General features: G+C 43.0%; 1 protein-coding gene across 1 annotated transcript in view; it reads right to left on the bottom strand.

Annotated features, from left to right (window-relative positions):
* Positions 1–19,141, bottom strand: part of LVRN (laeverin) — a 648,183-nt gene that overhangs the window by 227,658 nt on the left and 401,384 nt on the right. Inside the window, exon 10 of the mRNA XM_086961059.1 lies at positions 5,989–6,158. Coding sequence (XP_086817185.1) covers positions 5,989–6,158 — 170 coding nt within the window. The remainder of the gene's footprint in view (positions 1–5,988; positions 6,159–19,141) is intronic.

Raw genomic sequence — 19,141 nt, 5'->3', positions numbered from 1 at the left:
TTTGTTTGGGGAAATACATTAATCTTGTTTATATTACCCTCACACACCCTAGTGGTGTCATGCTTCATCATCGGGTCAACCCGACCCCTACAAGTCGGGGTGGGCTCAACCACAGTATTGGGAAGCTCTTCTGATATATTCGAGGAGGGGGCTTTACATAAGATAAATAAAATCACCTAGATAGATCCCCGGTTTCCCTTTATTTTTTAGGTCTATCTGGGAAGTTAAAAATACTGTATAAGGATTATTTATACAAATGGGTCTTGTCAGGATATTATGGTCCTATGACCCTAGTGCCAACATGTTTCAGTCCTCAGTGGCCATGAAGGTCCGGGACTTTCTTCAGGGCAGGAGAGCCCCCTATGTGAGGTAATGGAGGATGGGATTCCCTATTCTAACAATATGGTGAGGGCAGAGTAGCTGCTCCTCAAGTGTAAAATGTGCTGTTCATGCGTGCTGCCAGGCTGCATCTGGGGAAAAAAACAAGTAAAACAACATCACAAACTTATGTCCAGTTTACTGTTTTTTGCAGTAGAAACGATGGTCAGCAACGCATACCAGTGTCGTGAGCATGCACTAGCTTCCAAGTGTACACTTGTTTAGAGGTATCAGCCCCTACTTGTGCCCTTCAAGTACATGCTTCCGTGACATATCGTGGATTATGTGACGGGAAACGATGTCTCAGTGGCAAGGTGATCGCATTCTGATGTATTACGTTCATAAGCGACTTGTGTATATACACATCTCATCATAACACATACACCTAAAAAGTAAGTCTCAATCATATCCACTCGATTATTAAAAACAGTTCTCAATTATTCTGATGTCATTCGCCTCAATACCCATTAATCATGCACATCTGCGTAACACAAATACTATACCCAATTTGGGAAGTCGGCTTGCTTCACACAGGGCCAGTCAACATGCAGGTGGTCCTAGTGATATGGAATGGTCTTAATTGCTGCTGTTCTTACTCAGAGGGCAGCGCTTGAGGTAAATGAGCGATATCAGGTCGGACGCGCTAAGAGAAAGGACACTTACTTGAAATGAAGATCTCACCCAGCAATGTGCCTAGTTCAGTACCGGTCCTCGGCTTGAGCAGCCGCGGAGATCGGGGCATTGTGTGTTATAGTCCAGTGAACGGCATCAGCGGGTGCCGTGAGTGGCGCGCATGCGTGAATGACGTGGTACGTCAACCCGTGGCGTGTAATGGGACGTAGAGATGGGAAATGTATTTTATCGGCCATATGTAGTTCTTCCTCATGTTGCCTGCGCAATTGGATATTATACATCGCGCAACAATGACAGTAGTTATAAATCAAGGTTAGGTCGGTGGTAGATGTCAAGATATACTGGATTGTAATATGCAGATATATCAATACACACAGGTCTGAGTGTGATGGTCATAATATGGGAGTCAATAGAAGGGGATACACGTTAAAAATGAGACGGAATAAACATGTTCATTTTATAGATCGTGAGATCAGTATTGGTACTCAGGTTCATTTACTTAATTGAATCAGGTTCACTTATTTATTTGACTCCAGGGTATGGCATTGTTGAGACCATTGATATGTGTTTTTAATCGGTAGACCCAACGTTGTTCCCTCTGTAGGAGTCTCTTTTGTAGATTGCCACTACCCTTCACCTGTTCAATTATTGTCCATTGTAAATCTGTATCTTTGTGCAGTTTCTCTACATAGTGTGCTGTTAGTCTGGTGGCAGTAATTGCTCGCCTGATTGTGCTCCTGTGTTCACTAATACGTGTCTTTATTTTACGACTCGTCATACCTATATACATAAGTCCACAAGGGCACTTAATAAGGTAGACCACTGATTCTGAGTTGCAATTAGTATGGGATCTTTGTTCCCATGCAGTGCGGAGCCCCAGGTCTATTGTCTTTGTTTGTTCAGTGAATTCACAGGCCACACAGGAGCCACGTGGATAGTGTCCAGTGACTGGTGTACTATTCCATAGAGTTGTTTGGCTGTCCACCTTGGGTTTATTTGAATCGGTATGGACCAGGACGTCTCTCAGGCTTTTTTTTCTTTTGAATGAGAACATAGGCTTCTCATATGTTAATTTGTTTGATGTTAGGATTGGCCACTTTTTATTTATAATTTTTTTGATGTCATTTGACGACGAATTATATGTGGTAACACAGATGATTTGCTGGGGTTCCGTTTTTTCTCTGTTCTCTAGGAGGGCTTCCCGTGGGGTATTACGCGCTCTCTTTTTTGCTTTTGCAATGATGTTATCGGGGTAGTCTCTCTCTTTTAGTTTTACTGACAATATTTCTGCCTCTCTCTTATAGTCCTCAATCTGGGAGCAGTTCGTGCGGATTCTTAAGAATTGTCCAACAGGTAAGTTTTCTCTCAGAGATTGTGGGTGTGCACTGTTGAATCTCAGTAGACTGTTTTTATCAGTCGGTTTCATGTATAAAGAGCTCTCCAGGATTCAATTGTGTGTTGTGATATTGATGTCTAGAAATGGGATTGTTTCCTTGTTTTTGTTCAAAGTGAAGTGTAGATACAGATTTAGTCCATTAATCCAGATTGCAAAGTCATCAACACTGTTGTCATCCCCTCTCCATATGACCAAGATATCGTCGATGTAGCGATACCACTTACATATGTTGTTAGTGTAAGGGTTTTGAGACCATATGTGTTGGTCCTCAAAGTGGCTCATATAGAGGCAGGTTATGCTTGGAGCAAAAGTACTGCCCATGGAAGTACCATGGACTTGTACATACAGTTGGTCCTCGAATCTGAAGAAATTTTCAGTTAGTGCTATTCGCATGAGGGAGATCACCCACTCGATAGGGGCTGTCCATGGCCATTCCTCCTTCCTTAAAAGTTCTTCAATAACTCCAATGCGTTCTGTTTGGGGTATACTAGTATACAGTGCTTCCACATCTAAGCAGACCAGGTGACATTCTTCTGGGTTGTATTCGACATCTGTTAGCAGATTAAGTAGATGTTTAGTATCTTGTACATAGGATCTTATACGTCTTACTAAAGGTCTTAGAAACCAGTCAGTATATTGTGAGAGGGGTTCAAGGATGGATCAGATGCCAGAGCCAATAGGTCTACCTGGGGGAGGTATTTTCCCTTTATGAATTTTTGGGATTGTATAGAACATCGGCGTTCTTGGGTCTTCCTGATTTAGGAATCTATGTTCCTTTCTTGAAATCCATTCTCTCTCAAGGGCATCATATGTTATTGTCATGATGTTTTTTTTTGAGACGTTGTGTTGGGTCACGGTTGATCTTTTTGTAGAACTTGTTATCGGCTAGTAAGGAAAGGCAAGTCGTTCTGTAGGCGTTAGTACTCTGTAGTACTGTTGCACCGCCCTTGTCTGTTGGTTTTATGACCACATCTGTTCTGTTCCTGAGTTTGGTTAGAGCCACCTGTTCATTATTGCTCAAATTGTTGAAGCTTTTTATGCGTGGTTGGAGGTTTTCAACTTCATTAATGACTAATTCCTCGAAGGCGAGTACCTCTGGGGGCATCATAGATGAGGGAGGGTTGAATGTAGATTTTACCTTCAGGTTTATGTAGGTCCCCTCAGTTGGAAATGTACCATTCTCTTGAAAGAAAGCCTTCAGTCTCTTTTTTCTAAAAAATTCCCCAAGTTCGCATCGTAATTGGAATGTATCTAGATGGGTTGTTGGAACGAACCAGAGGCCTTTTTCCAGAATTCTGATCTCCTCATTTGTGAGGATAGTATCAGTGAGGTTTAATATTAATCCTTCATTGTGCTCGTTCCTGGCTGTTGTTGGCCCTTGGAACTGCTCCTGGTGTTCGGTCCTGATTCGTCCTCCTCCCATTGTACTCTTCTGTTGTTCCGACGTCCTCGTCTGCCTCTTCTTCCGCCCTGTCCTAAAAAATGCTGGTTAAATTCTGGTTGGAAGTATGGGCCCGCTGGATACTGCGGTGGACCATGGTAAGGGATTGGACCGAAGGGGCCTGGCCAGGGGTACATCTGTGGATGTCCATATCTCTGATTGTGACCACCTCCTCGCGATCTCTGTTGTTTGTTGCGCCAACTCTTATTAGAACCACCGCTCGACCAACTATCCTGGTCTGATTCCGATGATCCTGATTGGTTACTTCGTGAGGATGTGTTATCTGAAGTGTCTTGACCTTTATAATCATCCTTAATATAGGGATAGACCTTCTCATGGCTAAATTTCTTTAGATCTTTTTGTAATTTTGAAATCTTGTTCTGCATGAGGAAGTCCTTGTGTTCCATAATCTCTTTGTTGACTTCTTCAAGTTTCTTTTTATATAACGTAACTTTAATTTCTGTTAGTAGATGATCTTCACTTGTTTTTATCTTAACCAGTATCGCGTCTGATAATCGTTTGGCTGTGTTGATCATAAGGATCAGCCAATCACGTGAGCAGCGCCATGCTATCAGCGACCATTCTTTCTTAAATTGGGGATCATCCAGGAATATCCTGGGTGCGTTTGTGACCAACAGGCCTGTTGGTGCCGCATTACCCCGTAGGTACTCTGTCATGATGGCTCCATGTAGGAGGATCCTCATCTGACAGCGTTTTAGTTCTTTTAGTTCGTCCCAGCTTTGTGCCTGGGATAGACTTTGTCCGATATTTGTATCCGACAGTAGGGATGGGCCTGCTAAGATGGCAGATACCATATCGTCCGTATATCCGATCCCTAATTGTTCAGCCATGACAGAGTCTAATTGAGTGGGGTGTATGAGTATTGTTGAGAGGATACAAGAAACCAACTAAAATAAGTTCTGTGCTATGTGTAGTTATTTGATTAGAGTCCAACTGAATCTCAAATTAAGTGGATATACCCTACAGCAATCTGCTGTGCAAATTACAAAAACACAAACGGGCACTGGAATGAACCAGATACCCTGAGGGTAAGAGAGGTAACTGGCTCATACATACGTATACATACGTATTGGATAACTAATGGTGACACCATCATTGTTATCATGTAAAGAGTTCTGCACCATGATAGATGCAGTGGAGATTATTTTCTATTAGATATTCAATTTTGCCAATCAGTTTCTCAAAGTTTATGGACAGTGTTTCATAATGGATCTCACAATACCAATATCTAAATATATGACATACTGTTTTTTATTGGGAAACAAACATTTTATGCTGTGGGATGGTGGGCGTAGCTGTAATGCCCTTGTGTCCATGGTGGGATTTAAGTTTAATCTAAACTGAGTATTATATTCTAAATATTGTGCATAGTTATCAATAATATTTAGTGTTGTATTTAAAGAGAACATTACATTTAATATCATCAGGATATCATAACAATTAGAGATTTAGAATGTTCCACATTAATATCACTGATGTTAGGTGAATGTCCAAGGTAAGGATAAATAATATGAATGGAAAGCACATCCCTGCTAGGCACAACAATGGAAAATAAATATTGATGGTGTTTGTTTATTAACAAACAAATACTAATATCTTGAACTATATAGTATTACACTGAGAAGTATACAAATGAATTTCTGTCCTTGATAAACTCATTATGATTGCACATAATCAATTTCGAACTATATTTGCAAGTCACATGGTCTTAATCTTTGCAAAAATCTTACATTCAATACAGAAAATAGACAAATAATTATGATCTGCCACATGTGGCCAATATGCTGTTCAGAGAATTTATGGCAGATGCATGTATTATTGAGATATATATTACTTGTTTCTCAATATATATTTCCAATAAAATGAATAAATATAAAAATTAAAACATGTACAATGTAAATCACACTAACCCTTGAAACAATATAATTAAGATTGATAAATATTGCTATTAAGAACTATTAAATCTACTAATTTAATGTGCCGTTGAACCCAGCATTCAAAAGGGCATGCATGGTTCAGTGTTTTATCCGAGTAAGAACTTTGACCAAGAAAGAGTTCATGAGTCCATACACAGATTTAATAAGACTGTACTGGAAATTCCACTGAAAATTGGACATACTTGTCATGAAAAACATCTTTGTCTTCGGATTCTTCATAAAACTGTTCTTCCGTAATGGTGCCTGTGGATGTGTTTAATGTCAGCAATGGAATTCCCTTTTGCCAGGTCCAGGAATCCATTATTTTTTGTATAGACATTGGCAGCTGTACTTCATCTTGCTCATCTAAAACCTTCAAAGAAAGATTCCGAATTGTCATATCATTTTACCAGAAATGAAGGGGAAGGTGGGTTGCAGGGGTCCCTGCTAAAGTATTTTAAGAAGAGGGAGCAAATATATGTCATAAAAACAGACTTTTTTAATATCAATTTATGTACAAAATATTTGTCTTTTTTGAACTTATGATAGATAGGGGTGATGGAAATCTCATAGAGAATGCCATAAAGTATTCAAAATTCTCACAAAACTGCAAAAAATGCATTGTTTATTTGTGTCAAGTCAGTTGTGAGGAAATGCTATGCAAAGTATGCACCTGCATAAAACAATACCTAAAAATTACTGGTACAACACAGTTTCAAAGAACCCTTAATGAAGAAAAAACTTAAGCAAGATTTACATTACATAGAAAATGCTTGCATGTTCTGTTTCCAACTAACACTCTCCAGAGAATACAACTTGAGGGCATATGCATGTGAAAGGAGAGTAAATTCCACAAGCTACGAGTAGGTCAAAAATCAGGAGCTCTGGACACTGAATAGCATTAGAAATTACTTCACTTAGGTCTTTCTTTTCCCTCCATGGCTATGTTGATCAAAGTAGGCCCGATTGACAGCTCAGTTTATCACCAAAATTTAATTTATGTAGGTGAAAGAACAATTTTGTGTTGACAGAAAGAGGCCTTCTCACAAAGGCGACTTCAGTCCATTTTCTTGGGGGGAGGTGGGCATTATACCTGCCTTATAACTGACAAGCACAGGTAAATCCAATCTGTTTCACTTTGCCAATGCAGTTCAGGCAAAGCTATTTGCTTTGCTATTGAGAGAAACCTTTAGAGCGCACGGTCAAGGACAAAGTAAAAAGGGGTGATTGAGCATAGAAAAAGAGTAGAAGCATTTGTTTTGGGTTTCATAAAAGGATATTGTGGAAAACAATATTGACTCACCAAAAGATCATCAAAATATTATTGATTAAAAAAATATTGCCTTTGTATACTTAAACATAAATAACACAAATATCAATAACAAAAATATTGCTGACAAAAATATCTAAATTTAAGAATATTGAAAAGACAAATATAGAAACAAAAAAATATTAAATATGTAGACAATATCAAAAATATTGTATCACAATTATGACTACAATAATATCACTAATATTAATGAAGAAAAAATATTGTAAATCAGAAATTTATTTTTAAATTAAATGAATGTAAAACAAAAAATCTGCAGAAAAAATCAATCATATATTTGAAAAACAATCATAAAATATTCACATATATGACCATATCTATCCCCTATATACTAACTTGTAAAAATACCACATTTAGGGGGTGTGGCCAAGCTCCGAGTGCACCAGAAGTTTGACGCCGGAGAACTCTCCTGAGGTCGGCATGTCCCATGCCCAGCAGACTCTCACAAGGCCTCACTTGCATATACCGGTGGGTGCATGTGTGGGGGTATAGAAAATACCCAGAGACAAACATGCTCTGATGAGAACACAGTGAGTGCAGCCCAGCCACATAGCATATAAGATGGTGGCATGCTCGATAGGTGAAGAGGGTCCACCCATAAAGCTAAAAACAGATTAGACCTGATCAGGTGGTGGAGCTCACTCCATGCAGGGAGCACTGAGGGCCACAGAACTGTGCTCTGGAGTGGCCCACTAGCCATACCACGGGATGGAAAAGCCTTAGCAACAACCTACTTCCTCCCCACCTAGGGACCCTACAAAAGATGAGGATAAAAATGTTTCACCAGCAGCTGGAAGGACAAACATGTTGAGAAGTACCCATGGGGTGTCTCTGCACACTTGGGGGGAGCATTGGCTTGAGACCTCCCCAACATACGGAGGAGGGAGGAACAAATAAAGGAGAATTACCCCTGCAGAGAGCTTTTGCTGCCTTTGTGGGTGAAGGACAACCCACCCACCGCCAGCCCAGAGAGACCACCCGGAGGGCAAAGGTTGTGATAGTGAGACCTCTTGAAGAGTTTATGCTTTACTGTGCACCGATCTAGCAAGCCTGCAATACTATGACCTGAGGCTCCTTGATTAACGCCTTCTTAAGGAACAGTGCATGGGTAAAACTCAGTAGCGGATCACCTGGGGCATACTTGACCCGTCGGCAAGGGCGGATGGACAGCTGGAAATCTCTCTGGCTAGATCTATGGGAAACGTGGTCAGCAACCACGTATTTTTTTTTGTGGAGTTTTATATACCGCTGGCTGGACCCGAGGGTATCAGAGCGCTTCACAACAAATACACAAATGTGCAGATAGGCGATACAGGTAGTTGGTAGACCAAACTTCACAACATATACCATAATGTGCAGATAGGCGATTCAGGTAGTTGGTAGAACACGGGGATTCTGGCTAGAAGATTAACAAACAATCAAGGGAAAGGGCAAAAGGGGGAGGAGGGTGCAAGTTAAACCAGGCGAGCATCGGAGCGGATTCATTGTTCAAACCGGGCGGCAGACCCAGAAAAAAAAGGAAAAAAAATGGAATAAATAAAAGTGAAGATTTCTTGTTCCGAGTTAGTGTCATCAGTCTCCCGGTTAGAGGTAAGGGGAGCACCGGCAGAGGAATTTCCTTGTCTCTTATCGGATTAGTCTCGAGCGGTTGAGGAAGAGGACTTTGAGTAGCTTCTTGAATTTTGGAAACGAGGGGGTCATTCTTATGTGGGGGGTATAGTGTTCCAGATTTTGGGGGTGTTTCCAGCAAATGATTTGGATTCTGTTTTTTGCTTATGAGTTTTCAACGGGATGAGTAGCAGAGTGTTGGAGCTCCTGAGGTTTCTGGCCCTTTTGGGTTTGTTGGCCAAGTATTCTGGTTTACCTGTGTGCAGGGCTTTGTGTGTGAGGCAGGCTGTTCTGAAGCTGGCTCGCAACTCGATTAGGAGCCATTTGAGTTCTCTGAGCGCGGGAGAGATGTGTTAAAATTTCCTGGTACCAGTGACCATCCTAGCAGCTGCATTGAAGGTTATCTTCAGGGGGGCGAGATGTGATTATGCTGTTCCAGTCAGGGTTGCAATCCCATAGTCAATTCTGGAGAGCACTAGTGCCTGGGTGGCTTGTTAAAGGTCATTGGGTGGGAGGAAGGGTTTCATTTTGTAAAGTAATTTCAGGTTGAGAAAGGCGCTTTTAGCAGATCTGGAAATATGTTTCTTCATGTCCAATTTCTAGTCTACGACGATCCCTAGAGATTTTACCGAATCTGCCAGGATGAGGTTACAGTTGAGGGCGTCAATGGCTTTGAGCCATTCTCCAATTTGTTTTTTTTGGCTTTGTTGGGGATGAGGAGAATTTCCATTTTCTCTTGATTGGGTTTCAGGTGATTATTTAAGAGCCAGTGTTGAACCTCCTTGAGCGTGGCATTAAGTCTCTGGATGTAGTCAATGGAGGTGGTTTTAAGATAAAGCTGCATGTCGTCCGCATATAAGTGAAAGGGGATGTTGGATTTCCTGAGAAGAGAGGTAAGGGGTTCCATATAGATGTTGAAAAGCTGAGGGGAGAGCAACACCCCTGATGACAGGGCGGAGGTCAGACTCGAAGTTTTTAATTTTTACTTTTTGTGAGCGGTTGTGGAGAAAGGAGGAGAACCAGTGGAGGACCGTCTTTTAAAGACCAGCCCTTTCTTGTAGAACCTTTGATGAGCAATTTGTGGTCAACTGTATTGAATGCAGCCGATAAGTCTAGGAGGATGAGGAGGCAGCATTGATTCGAGTCCAGTAACTTGAGTAGGTCATCAATGACATTGAGGATTGACATTGAACATTGTTGGAGCTATTGATCCCCAGACTGTTTCAGGCAACAGGTCAATCCTGGTCATGGATGGTGGCTCATGCCACTAGGTACCGAGAGGCAATCCTCTGAGGACCATGACTGCACCTGCTTTTGCAAAGGCCATGATGAAGATTTTTCCCTGATTGAGTTTTCCCTAGGAAGTGGTGTCTGACAGGGGCACCAACTTTATGTATGCTTATATTCAATCAATGTGGAAGGAGTGTGGGGTAACCCACACATTCTCCACCCCTTACCATCCACAAACCAATGGATTTGTTGAGAGGTTCAACAAGATTCTGAAGGGTATGATTAAAGACCTGCCAGAGGCTTCGAGACGTAAGTAGGATATTCTCTTGCCATGCCTTCATTTTGCCTAAAGGGAGGCACCACAGAAGGGAGTGTGCTTCAGGCCCTTTTGGCTTCTGTATGGGCACCCTGTCAGAAGACCTCTGAATTTGGTGAAGAAAGGGTGGGAGCAAGCTCCCATGAAGATTCTATAGAATGTAGAGGCATATTATCAAGGAACAGCATTAACATTAACGCCGTTTTAGCGGCAGGAAACTGCCACTAAAACAGCAATAATGGCCTTGATAATATGCTGTAGAGAATTCCAAGCCCATGTTAACACCAGAACATGGGCTTCTATTGGAATTCTCAAGGGCATATTATCAAGCCCATTATCGCCGCTTTAGCGGCAGTTTCCTGCAGCTAAAGCGGCGATAATTTTAACATCGATCCTTGATTATATGCCCCTCAGTGAGTTACATGCTGACCTACAGAACCCAAATGGCTAATTAGCAGAAGCAAGCTTCAGTCAACTTAGAAGCCAGTCAGGAAGTGATGAAACAGTGGTACGGCTAAACCTTTACCACTGTGGAATCGCAACCTGGGAGGAAAGTGTGGGTGATGGAACTTGTGGAGCCTGGTGTCCTCCAGGACCGCTGATTTGGGCCTAACGAGGTGGTTGAAAATAAGGATGAGGCCTCCTACCTTGTGGACCTCAAGACATGTGGCACCCCACAGAGTGCTTCCTGTAAACTGCCTCAAGTCCCACTTTGAGAGATCTGAGCTCACCGTGCTGTTGGTGGGCAGGGGTAAGGGGCATGCCCTCCAGGCCAAGATAGAAATTATCATGGTATGGGAGCCCCAAAACTCAGTCTGAGGTCAGAGCATTCTTTTTGTTAAAAAACGTTTTTTATTAACACAAATATAGTCAGTACATGGACAATCAAAATTTGGCAACTTATAGGCACAGTCATGACATAGTGATATTACAGGTAAAACAATACAATGTGGCAAGGACACCAAGAAGGTTACATATATGGTAATCATCTCAAGATTACATACAATTTCAGACAGTGTGATACTCTAAGGCCGGTAGATGTAAAAGGGTACAGAATCAGGTGGGAACAAGGATGGGTGGGGACGGGAGAAGAAACCCACTATCTCTTCACACTCCCTGAAGTTCGTCCCATCTCGGCGTGTATCTCCTCTTCCTTTATCCCCACATCAAACCCATAATACTTTAGCCACGGGGTCCAAATTAAGCGAAATTTCTGGGGCCATCCTCTTGCCCAGTAAGTCACTCTTTCTGCTACCATTTATAAATCCATATGTGTCTTCCACTCACTAAGTGTAGGAAGATCTGGGCACCCCTTTGGCGAGCTATATTTCTCTTGGCCACTACAAGCCCTAAATTGCATAGTAGGAGCTTACTATGCGGTTGGTCTATCTCGGCTGAAATCCCAGCAGGGCGTATTTGGGTTCTGGCGCTAGTTGCACTCCCAACACTCTGTTAAATCCCCCCCGCACTAGATTCCAGTATCCTTGGATTCAGCTACAGTCCCAGAGCGTGTGTATGTATGTACCCAGTTCTATCTTGCATCGCAGGCAGTGAGGTGCTTTTGCTCTGACCATATTTGGAGGCAAGCTCTATCGAAATATACTCTATTGAGAATCTTAAATTGTATGAGGTGTAGCCTCTGTTTAATGGCCACTTCCCTTCCGTACATTAGAGTCTCCTCCCAGTCAGTATCCTCTAGTGGCCCAGTAGTGATTTCCCACTTGGCCCTAAGGGGACCCAACTTGTCTGAAATAGTCTTCATCAGTGTTTTGTAGGTCCATGAAACAGCTTTGTTGGAGAGTTCTTCCTGAAGTAATCTGCCTTCTGGAGGTGCAAACTCTGGTATATCTATGATATCTACCCCCTCCTGTCTCAATGCGTGTTGCAGCTTAAGATACGAGAATCTCTGGGTGTCGTATAATTGGTATTTGTTTTGGAGCGTATCAAAAGGGGCCAGAGTGTCTCCTTCAAGGATGTCACCTAGTTTAGAAATCCTGATTAGGTCCCATCTGATAAACCCTCAGAGCTTACCAATCTCCGGCAGCTGCAATCCCTCTCAAAGTGGGGCCTCCCTCATGATCCAGCTGTCCCACCCCATCTACCTCTCTGCCCCCTTCCATTCGTCCACAGCCCTTTCAGTGGCCGGTAATAGCTGATGGGTCTGTTTGCCTCCATATAAATAGTGAAGATGTGTGTAGTTTCTGAACTGTAATAATTCTAGGGAGCAGGTGGGATGGTCAACAGGCCCATGTCCCCATTCGTTAATCACTATTAGATGGGAAGCCCTATAGTATGCTCATATATCTGGTAGTGCGAGTTCCCCTTTATATTGTTTTCATTGAAGCATCTGTAATGTGACCCTCGGGGGTGCTCCATCCCATAATAACTTATGTACATTAGTGTTTATTGCAGTGAAAATAGCCTCGGGTATGCTACAGTATGTATTTTGGAGCACATAAAGTAGTTTCCGAGCGTAAATATTTCGTGTAATGCTGCTCTGCCCATTAGTGGGAGTCTTCTCCGCCTCATAGCATCTCCATGAAATTCCATGAGGACCCATCTGATATTCTGGTTGAGATTAGTTGTGTTGGTGGGTATGTGTAAACCCAAATAACGGAGTCCCTCCCGAGCCATCTCAGAAGTCGTCGTGCATCTATGGTCTCCCCACCGAGTATAGATTAGATTTATCCGAGTTAATGCTAAACCCTGCGTGCGACCATATTCCTACAAAATACTCAAGACCAAAGGGAGCGTCCTATCAGGGTTTGTGACGTATAATAGGATGTTGTAGGCATAAAGTGATATGCGCTCTTCCGAAAGGACTTTTTCATTGTCTTTAAAACCACTAATCCCTGGGTGTTGTCTAGTTACACAGTCCAATGGTTCTAATATCAGTGCAAATCGGAATGGAGGCAGGGGGCAACCCTGCTGGGTGCCCCTCTGAACTGGGAAGGCCTCCAAGGTCACCCTGTTGACTCAGACCCTAGGCACTGGGTTGGTGTAGAAAAGTTCCACCCAGGCCATAAAGACTGGGCCAAACCCAAACCTCAACAGGGCTTGTCACAGAAATGGCCAATACACTGTGTTGAAGGCCTCATCTGCATCTAAAGAGAGGAACACGTGTTGTGGATCTATTCCTTACCGTATCCAGCCAATTGGCTAGATGCGGAATTTAAGCTTCATGGCACGCCTGATTGGTCCGAGTGAATGAGGGATGATATTACTGTCAGGAGATATGTGGCCAGTATATTTGCCAGGATTTTGTTTTCCATGTTCAGCAGGGATATGGATCGATAGGACCCACAATTTGTTGGGGGTTTCCCAAGTTTATGTATAACTACCAGTGTGGATTGCGAAGGTCCGGTGGGAACGACCCTTCTTCCCTAGATGCCTGGAACATATTGAAAAGGTGTGGGGCCAACAGGCCCACATTGCGCTTGAACAAGTCTGCCGGGAGACCAATCAGGTCTGAAACCTTTCCCGATTTTTGCCTGCTGATTGCATCTATCACTTCCTCTAGGGTCAGTGCCCTTTCCAATACTTCTCTATCTTCCCGAAAAGGGCAGGGACCTCTACTGTTTTCAGGTAAGAGTCGATTTGGGAACTGTCTGACAATGGTCTGGCCTTGTACAGTTCTGTATAATAATGGGCAAAGGCAATTGCTATGTTAGGGGACAAAGTTGAATCATTTCCTGTGCATGTATGGAGGCAACCCATTGTGTCTCCTGCTCTTTTTTGCTCAGCCAGGCTAATAGCTTTCCCGCCCTATCTCCTGCCTCATACAAGCGATGTTGCATGGCCAAAGTTGAGATTTTACTTTTTGAATTATTAGGATTCTGTACTCTCTTCGAGGTATCTCTATCTGTGGTAACATGTGCTGGTCGACCCTTGAATCTATCTGCTTTTCTAATTCTAAGAGTCTGTACTCCAGAGTCTCAATATCTTGCGTCTTTTGCCTTTTCTCATGGGCTATTATATTTTGCGCCCTGTCGCGCAGGACCGTTTTATATGCCTCCCAAAGAGTTACTGCTGAGGACACTGTGCCCTAGTTCTCTTGAAAATAAAGCTCTGAATCAATTTGAATCTCATGGGCGATGTCTTTATCTTGTAGAGCCCGAGCTCCCTGTTGTTTTCCACCCCACTGTCAGACAAAAAGGTGAGTGGTCTGATATACACGTTGCCAAATATTCCACCCTTTCTATTATCCCCACTTCTCCGATGGCAAAAAGGTAATCTAATTTGGAAAAGACAATGTCTACTTTAAGTCTCTTAATGTATTTACTGACTAGCCCCCTTTTGATTTTATTGCCTAATCCATTGACATTTCACATCAACACCAAATACTGTCCGTCGCCTTTTGTTTATACCTCCACTTGTCACAGGTTTCACAGTGTGCCTCTCCTTGAATTTGGTCATGCCTAGCTTTGTCCCTGACTCTTGTATGTCTGTGAATGCTTGTGGAACATAAAAAACAAACCCAAACCCTGATCATTGGCCTTTCTGTGATCTCCATTCAACTCCCCATCCCCACACTCTCCCTCTACCCATGCCACTCCCCAATTGGTCAACAAAAGTAAGGCCAATATGGCCGCCGAATAGGAGCTCTATGAAGGAGCTCCTGGGTTAGGGATCAGCAAATTTGGTTTAAATCCCTGGAAATAGCCCCATTATCGACCCACCGACGAATGGATCAATGATAAACGAGGAACAGTCAGGGAATAAAGAGCAGCTTACGTCTGAGAGGATCTTCACCGGCGCGACAACTTCTCCTCGCTGGACTCCAATGGTCACTGGGGGGCAAGGAGGATCGCGTCACATCGCCTGCAAGCGGATCGCTGCCCGCCTGAACTGCGCTGCCTCGGACCGCTGCTGGGAGCGCCCTGAGCTCTTGGGGACACGATCAGCTAGCCGCTGCTAGATCCGGGGAAGATGCTGCAGAATCACCGGGGGACAGGGATCTCGATCGGAGGTCTCGCTGGAATATAACTGCCCACACGCCGCCTCGACCTGCTATTTCACCTCCATGCTGGTGAGTGAATAGATAGATAAGGCGACAGTACTGTAATGATACAGTGGGGATCATTTGATAAAGCAGCAAACGGGGAAGGAAGGACCCGCCCCGCATGACTATAAAATGGTGGCCGCCGCGGGCAAATGATGCCGGAATAATAACTATTTGCTAATCAAGGGTCTGTTGCTGACCTTCCGCCCTCCCATGCTGTTGAGAAAATCTTCACCGCGGGACAGGGCATATTTGATTTGATAACTGGAAAAGGGGTCTATAATAGAATTGATGAAAGCAGCAAATTGGGAAGGTAGGACCCACCCGCCTGACTCTAAAATGGCGGCCACCCCGAACAATTGATTGTGGAATCATAGCAAGTTTCTAATCGAGGTATGTTGCTGACCCTCTCCCCTCCCTTGCTGCTGAGAAAATCACTACCTAGGGAAAGGAGCATAAGCGACAGCAAGCTGATAGCAGGACCCGCCCCGCCTGACCCTGAAATGGTGGCCGCTGCTGACAGGGAAATAAATACAACTAAGCACAACAAGCTGGGAAAACAGGTTCCACCCCACTTGAACCCAAAAATGGCGGCCTGATCGAAATAAAACAACAACTTGGCCAATACCCAAACCAAGAAGATTGTACTATTTGATTCTAGGCTGGAGACAAGAAGAGACAAATGGGTACTTGAAATAATTGTACAGAGATGAAAAACAAATATAGGCTAGACAAGGGGAAAGAGAAGTAAACATATATAGATAGACAAGGGGAACTCTTGAAGGATCACTACATTAGACACAAGAAGAAAAGAAAATCAACAGCGGAACATCATCTAAGAGAGCGCATTCCACTTATGAGAGACCTTAACACCATTGTAAGTGACATCAACTAGCACAGATAGCCGATAACAACTTAGAATTGGTAGGCATAAATGAACATATCATAATATATCCAACCTACCTATCCAAGACCGCAGCAAAAAAATACAAACACAAGCTAATGAGGAAAAACCCGAACACATTGATCTCTGACCCGTCCTTTAAGCCAGACAAAGGCATGATCATAAACGACCTGATATTTTTCACCAGAAGAACGGCTAAATGGCGCACTGTCATTACATAGATGCTCAACAAAAAAGCTGTTAGCAATATCCCACATGGCACAACACTATTGATCATACCGTCACCAAGATTCAGAGCAGACCTTTGCATAACTTTGCACAAGAACGGAATAGTGCTTATACAAGCAGCCAATAAAGATTTAGAAAAATGTGATAACATATTTTTAACTTTTAAAGAATGTGTAGAGAACCCAAAGGATCAACTACATCAGAATGCACAAGTGAACATCCTAGACATCACATACTCTACCACCACAGGCATTATATTACCTAGAGAACCGCAGGATCAACAGCATGAAACACCACTAGGAGACACAGACATCTTACTGCCAAGAGAACCGCAGCATCCTCATCAATCAATGCCACTAGGAGACATAACAGAGACAGAAGACAGCCTGGATGGAGAGGATACAGAGAGCATAGAAACATCTATAATATGTGTTAGTACCACCCCAGCACAAATACAGAGGGAAGAACCAGCATTGCTAGCCCAGGTGGCGAATCCACAGCGATCAATGACACTAGAAGACATAACAGACAGTGAGGTCAGTTTGGATGAAGAGGTCACAGAGAAAACAGGAACACCCATATTTTTTGTTAATACCGCCCCGGAACAAGCACAGAGGGAAGAATCAACGCTGCTCTCACATGAGGTGACTTCTCCTACTAGTAGACTACCCAGTAAGAATCTAGGAATAAGTGATATGGAAGATGCCACCCTCCTATAACCTCCCAAGATATGGAAGATGCCACCCCTCCTCAACCTACCCTTGTACAACACAAATGTCAGATAGGACCACACGAAACACCAGTCAGCAAGAAGTGGCAGAAAGATCACACGACACAGATGGCGCATCACACATCGCACAAAATGACCACAGCATCAACAGAACTAAGGACACAAAGAAAAGGAACTCTGGAAAAGGAACAGACCCTAAACACTGGATCTCAAACAGTGAATACCGAAATGAGAGGATTAACACCTCTAATACATCGCCTCAGACCCGGAGAGATATCAAAGGGCTACAGGCACAAATAGACAATATGTCACAGGTTATCCTAAGCACACTGAAAACAATGGAAAAGATTCTGGAAATCACTGTAAGTATGCACTCCAAAGTCGAACACATTCAAGAATTAATGCATAATTCTCAAGAAAAGAGGAGGGAGATAGCCATGCCATCACCAAGTAGGCACAATCGACCAGATAGGATTCCTAGTTATTTAACAGAAGACGAAACCCTATCCCTACTTCGGGCATATGAGCCTCCAGAACACAGTAGAGGGGAGGAAATTAGAACAGTTCCGATTGATGCTAATAGAACATCCAGACATAAAGAAAGGAAACCCAACCTTAACAACTTACAACAAGTCCAATTATCCACCAACTTGCTTGAGCGGGACTCTAAAGACACAAGAAAACCTCTGAAATGCCTACTGCTCAACTGTAGGTCCGCAGTAAAACATGAGTCAGACATCGCAGCCCTTTTTATTAGCCAGGAAATTGACCTTGCAATCTTAACAGATACATGTCTGTCGAAATCATCGTCTCCAGTCATGGATCTGTTAGTGCCCCCTCAATATACCATAGTAAGACTAGACAGACCAAAAAAGACAGGAGGTGGTATAGCCTGCATACACCGATCGGACATAGAAATCAACCAAAATCAATGCGACTCTCTCGAATCCCATGATTACCTAGGTCTTAATATACGATCAGCAGACTATCAAAGGCGCAACCTACACGCCCTATACCATCCTCCAGGAAATAATGCTACTTTTATAGACCAGTTAATGGAGATCATCACGGATAACTCTAACACTCATTCTAACAACATATTCCTGGGCGATTTTAACTTACACTGGGACAACAGTCCCAATGTGATCGGAGTCCCTCAAGGATCTACACTATCTCCTTCACTTTTCAACCTATATGTCGAACCTCTGACAGAAATTCTCAAAAACGCAAACATATCGTATCATATGTACGCAGATGACACGCAGATATACATCAAGATCGCATCTCTGGAAGATATCATGTTATGAATGAGGCCTTAAAAATATCATTAAACTGGTTGACCAGCAATCATCTGAAGATAAATGCACAAAAAACGGAGTTCCTATTAATCTCTCCACCAAAGAACCACACAGAAGTGAAAGAATGGACCAAATTGATAACAGCACTAAACTGCACTCCTACACTATTGGACTCAGCAAAATCATTAGGAATCACATTAGATAAGAACCTAGACATGAAAGCCCATATCAAATCAATGGCAAAAAATGCCTGCTTTCACTTGAACTACAATAGGAAAGTGAAACAATTCATCTCTACGGTAGATCTCAAAATGGCAGTACAATCCTTAGTTATCTCAAGGATTGAATATGGATGTACAACCTTAGCAGGTCTGCCAAAAATGTCCACAGCACCACTAAAAGCATGTCTCAATACAGCTGCAATGCTCATCACCGGTTCGAGCAAATTTGATCATATCATGCCACACCTGAAATCGCTAAATTGGCTACCATACGAAGCCAGAATCCAACTTTAAATGGCATGTATCACCCACAAAGCGCTCCACTACAAAACACCAAGATACCTGGCTCAGAAGATAGAACTATCTAGAGAAGACAGACCAGCCAGGAGCGCCAAGGAGCTGCTGCTGAGACTACCCATCTTCCGGAAGAAGAAAACATACAACAGAGCTTTCTCAGGGGCAGCCCCCAGAATCTGGAACTAACTCCCT

Source organism: Lissotriton vulgaris, chromosome 3_1 (assembly GCF_964263255.1).
Source record: "Lissotriton vulgaris chromosome 3_1, aLisVul1.2, whole genome shotgun sequence".
In the NCBI taxonomy this organism is placed as follows: Eukaryota; Metazoa; Chordata; class Amphibia; order Caudata; family Salamandridae; genus Lissotriton; species Lissotriton vulgaris.
This window is presented reverse-complemented; position numbering and strand designations above follow the sequence as displayed.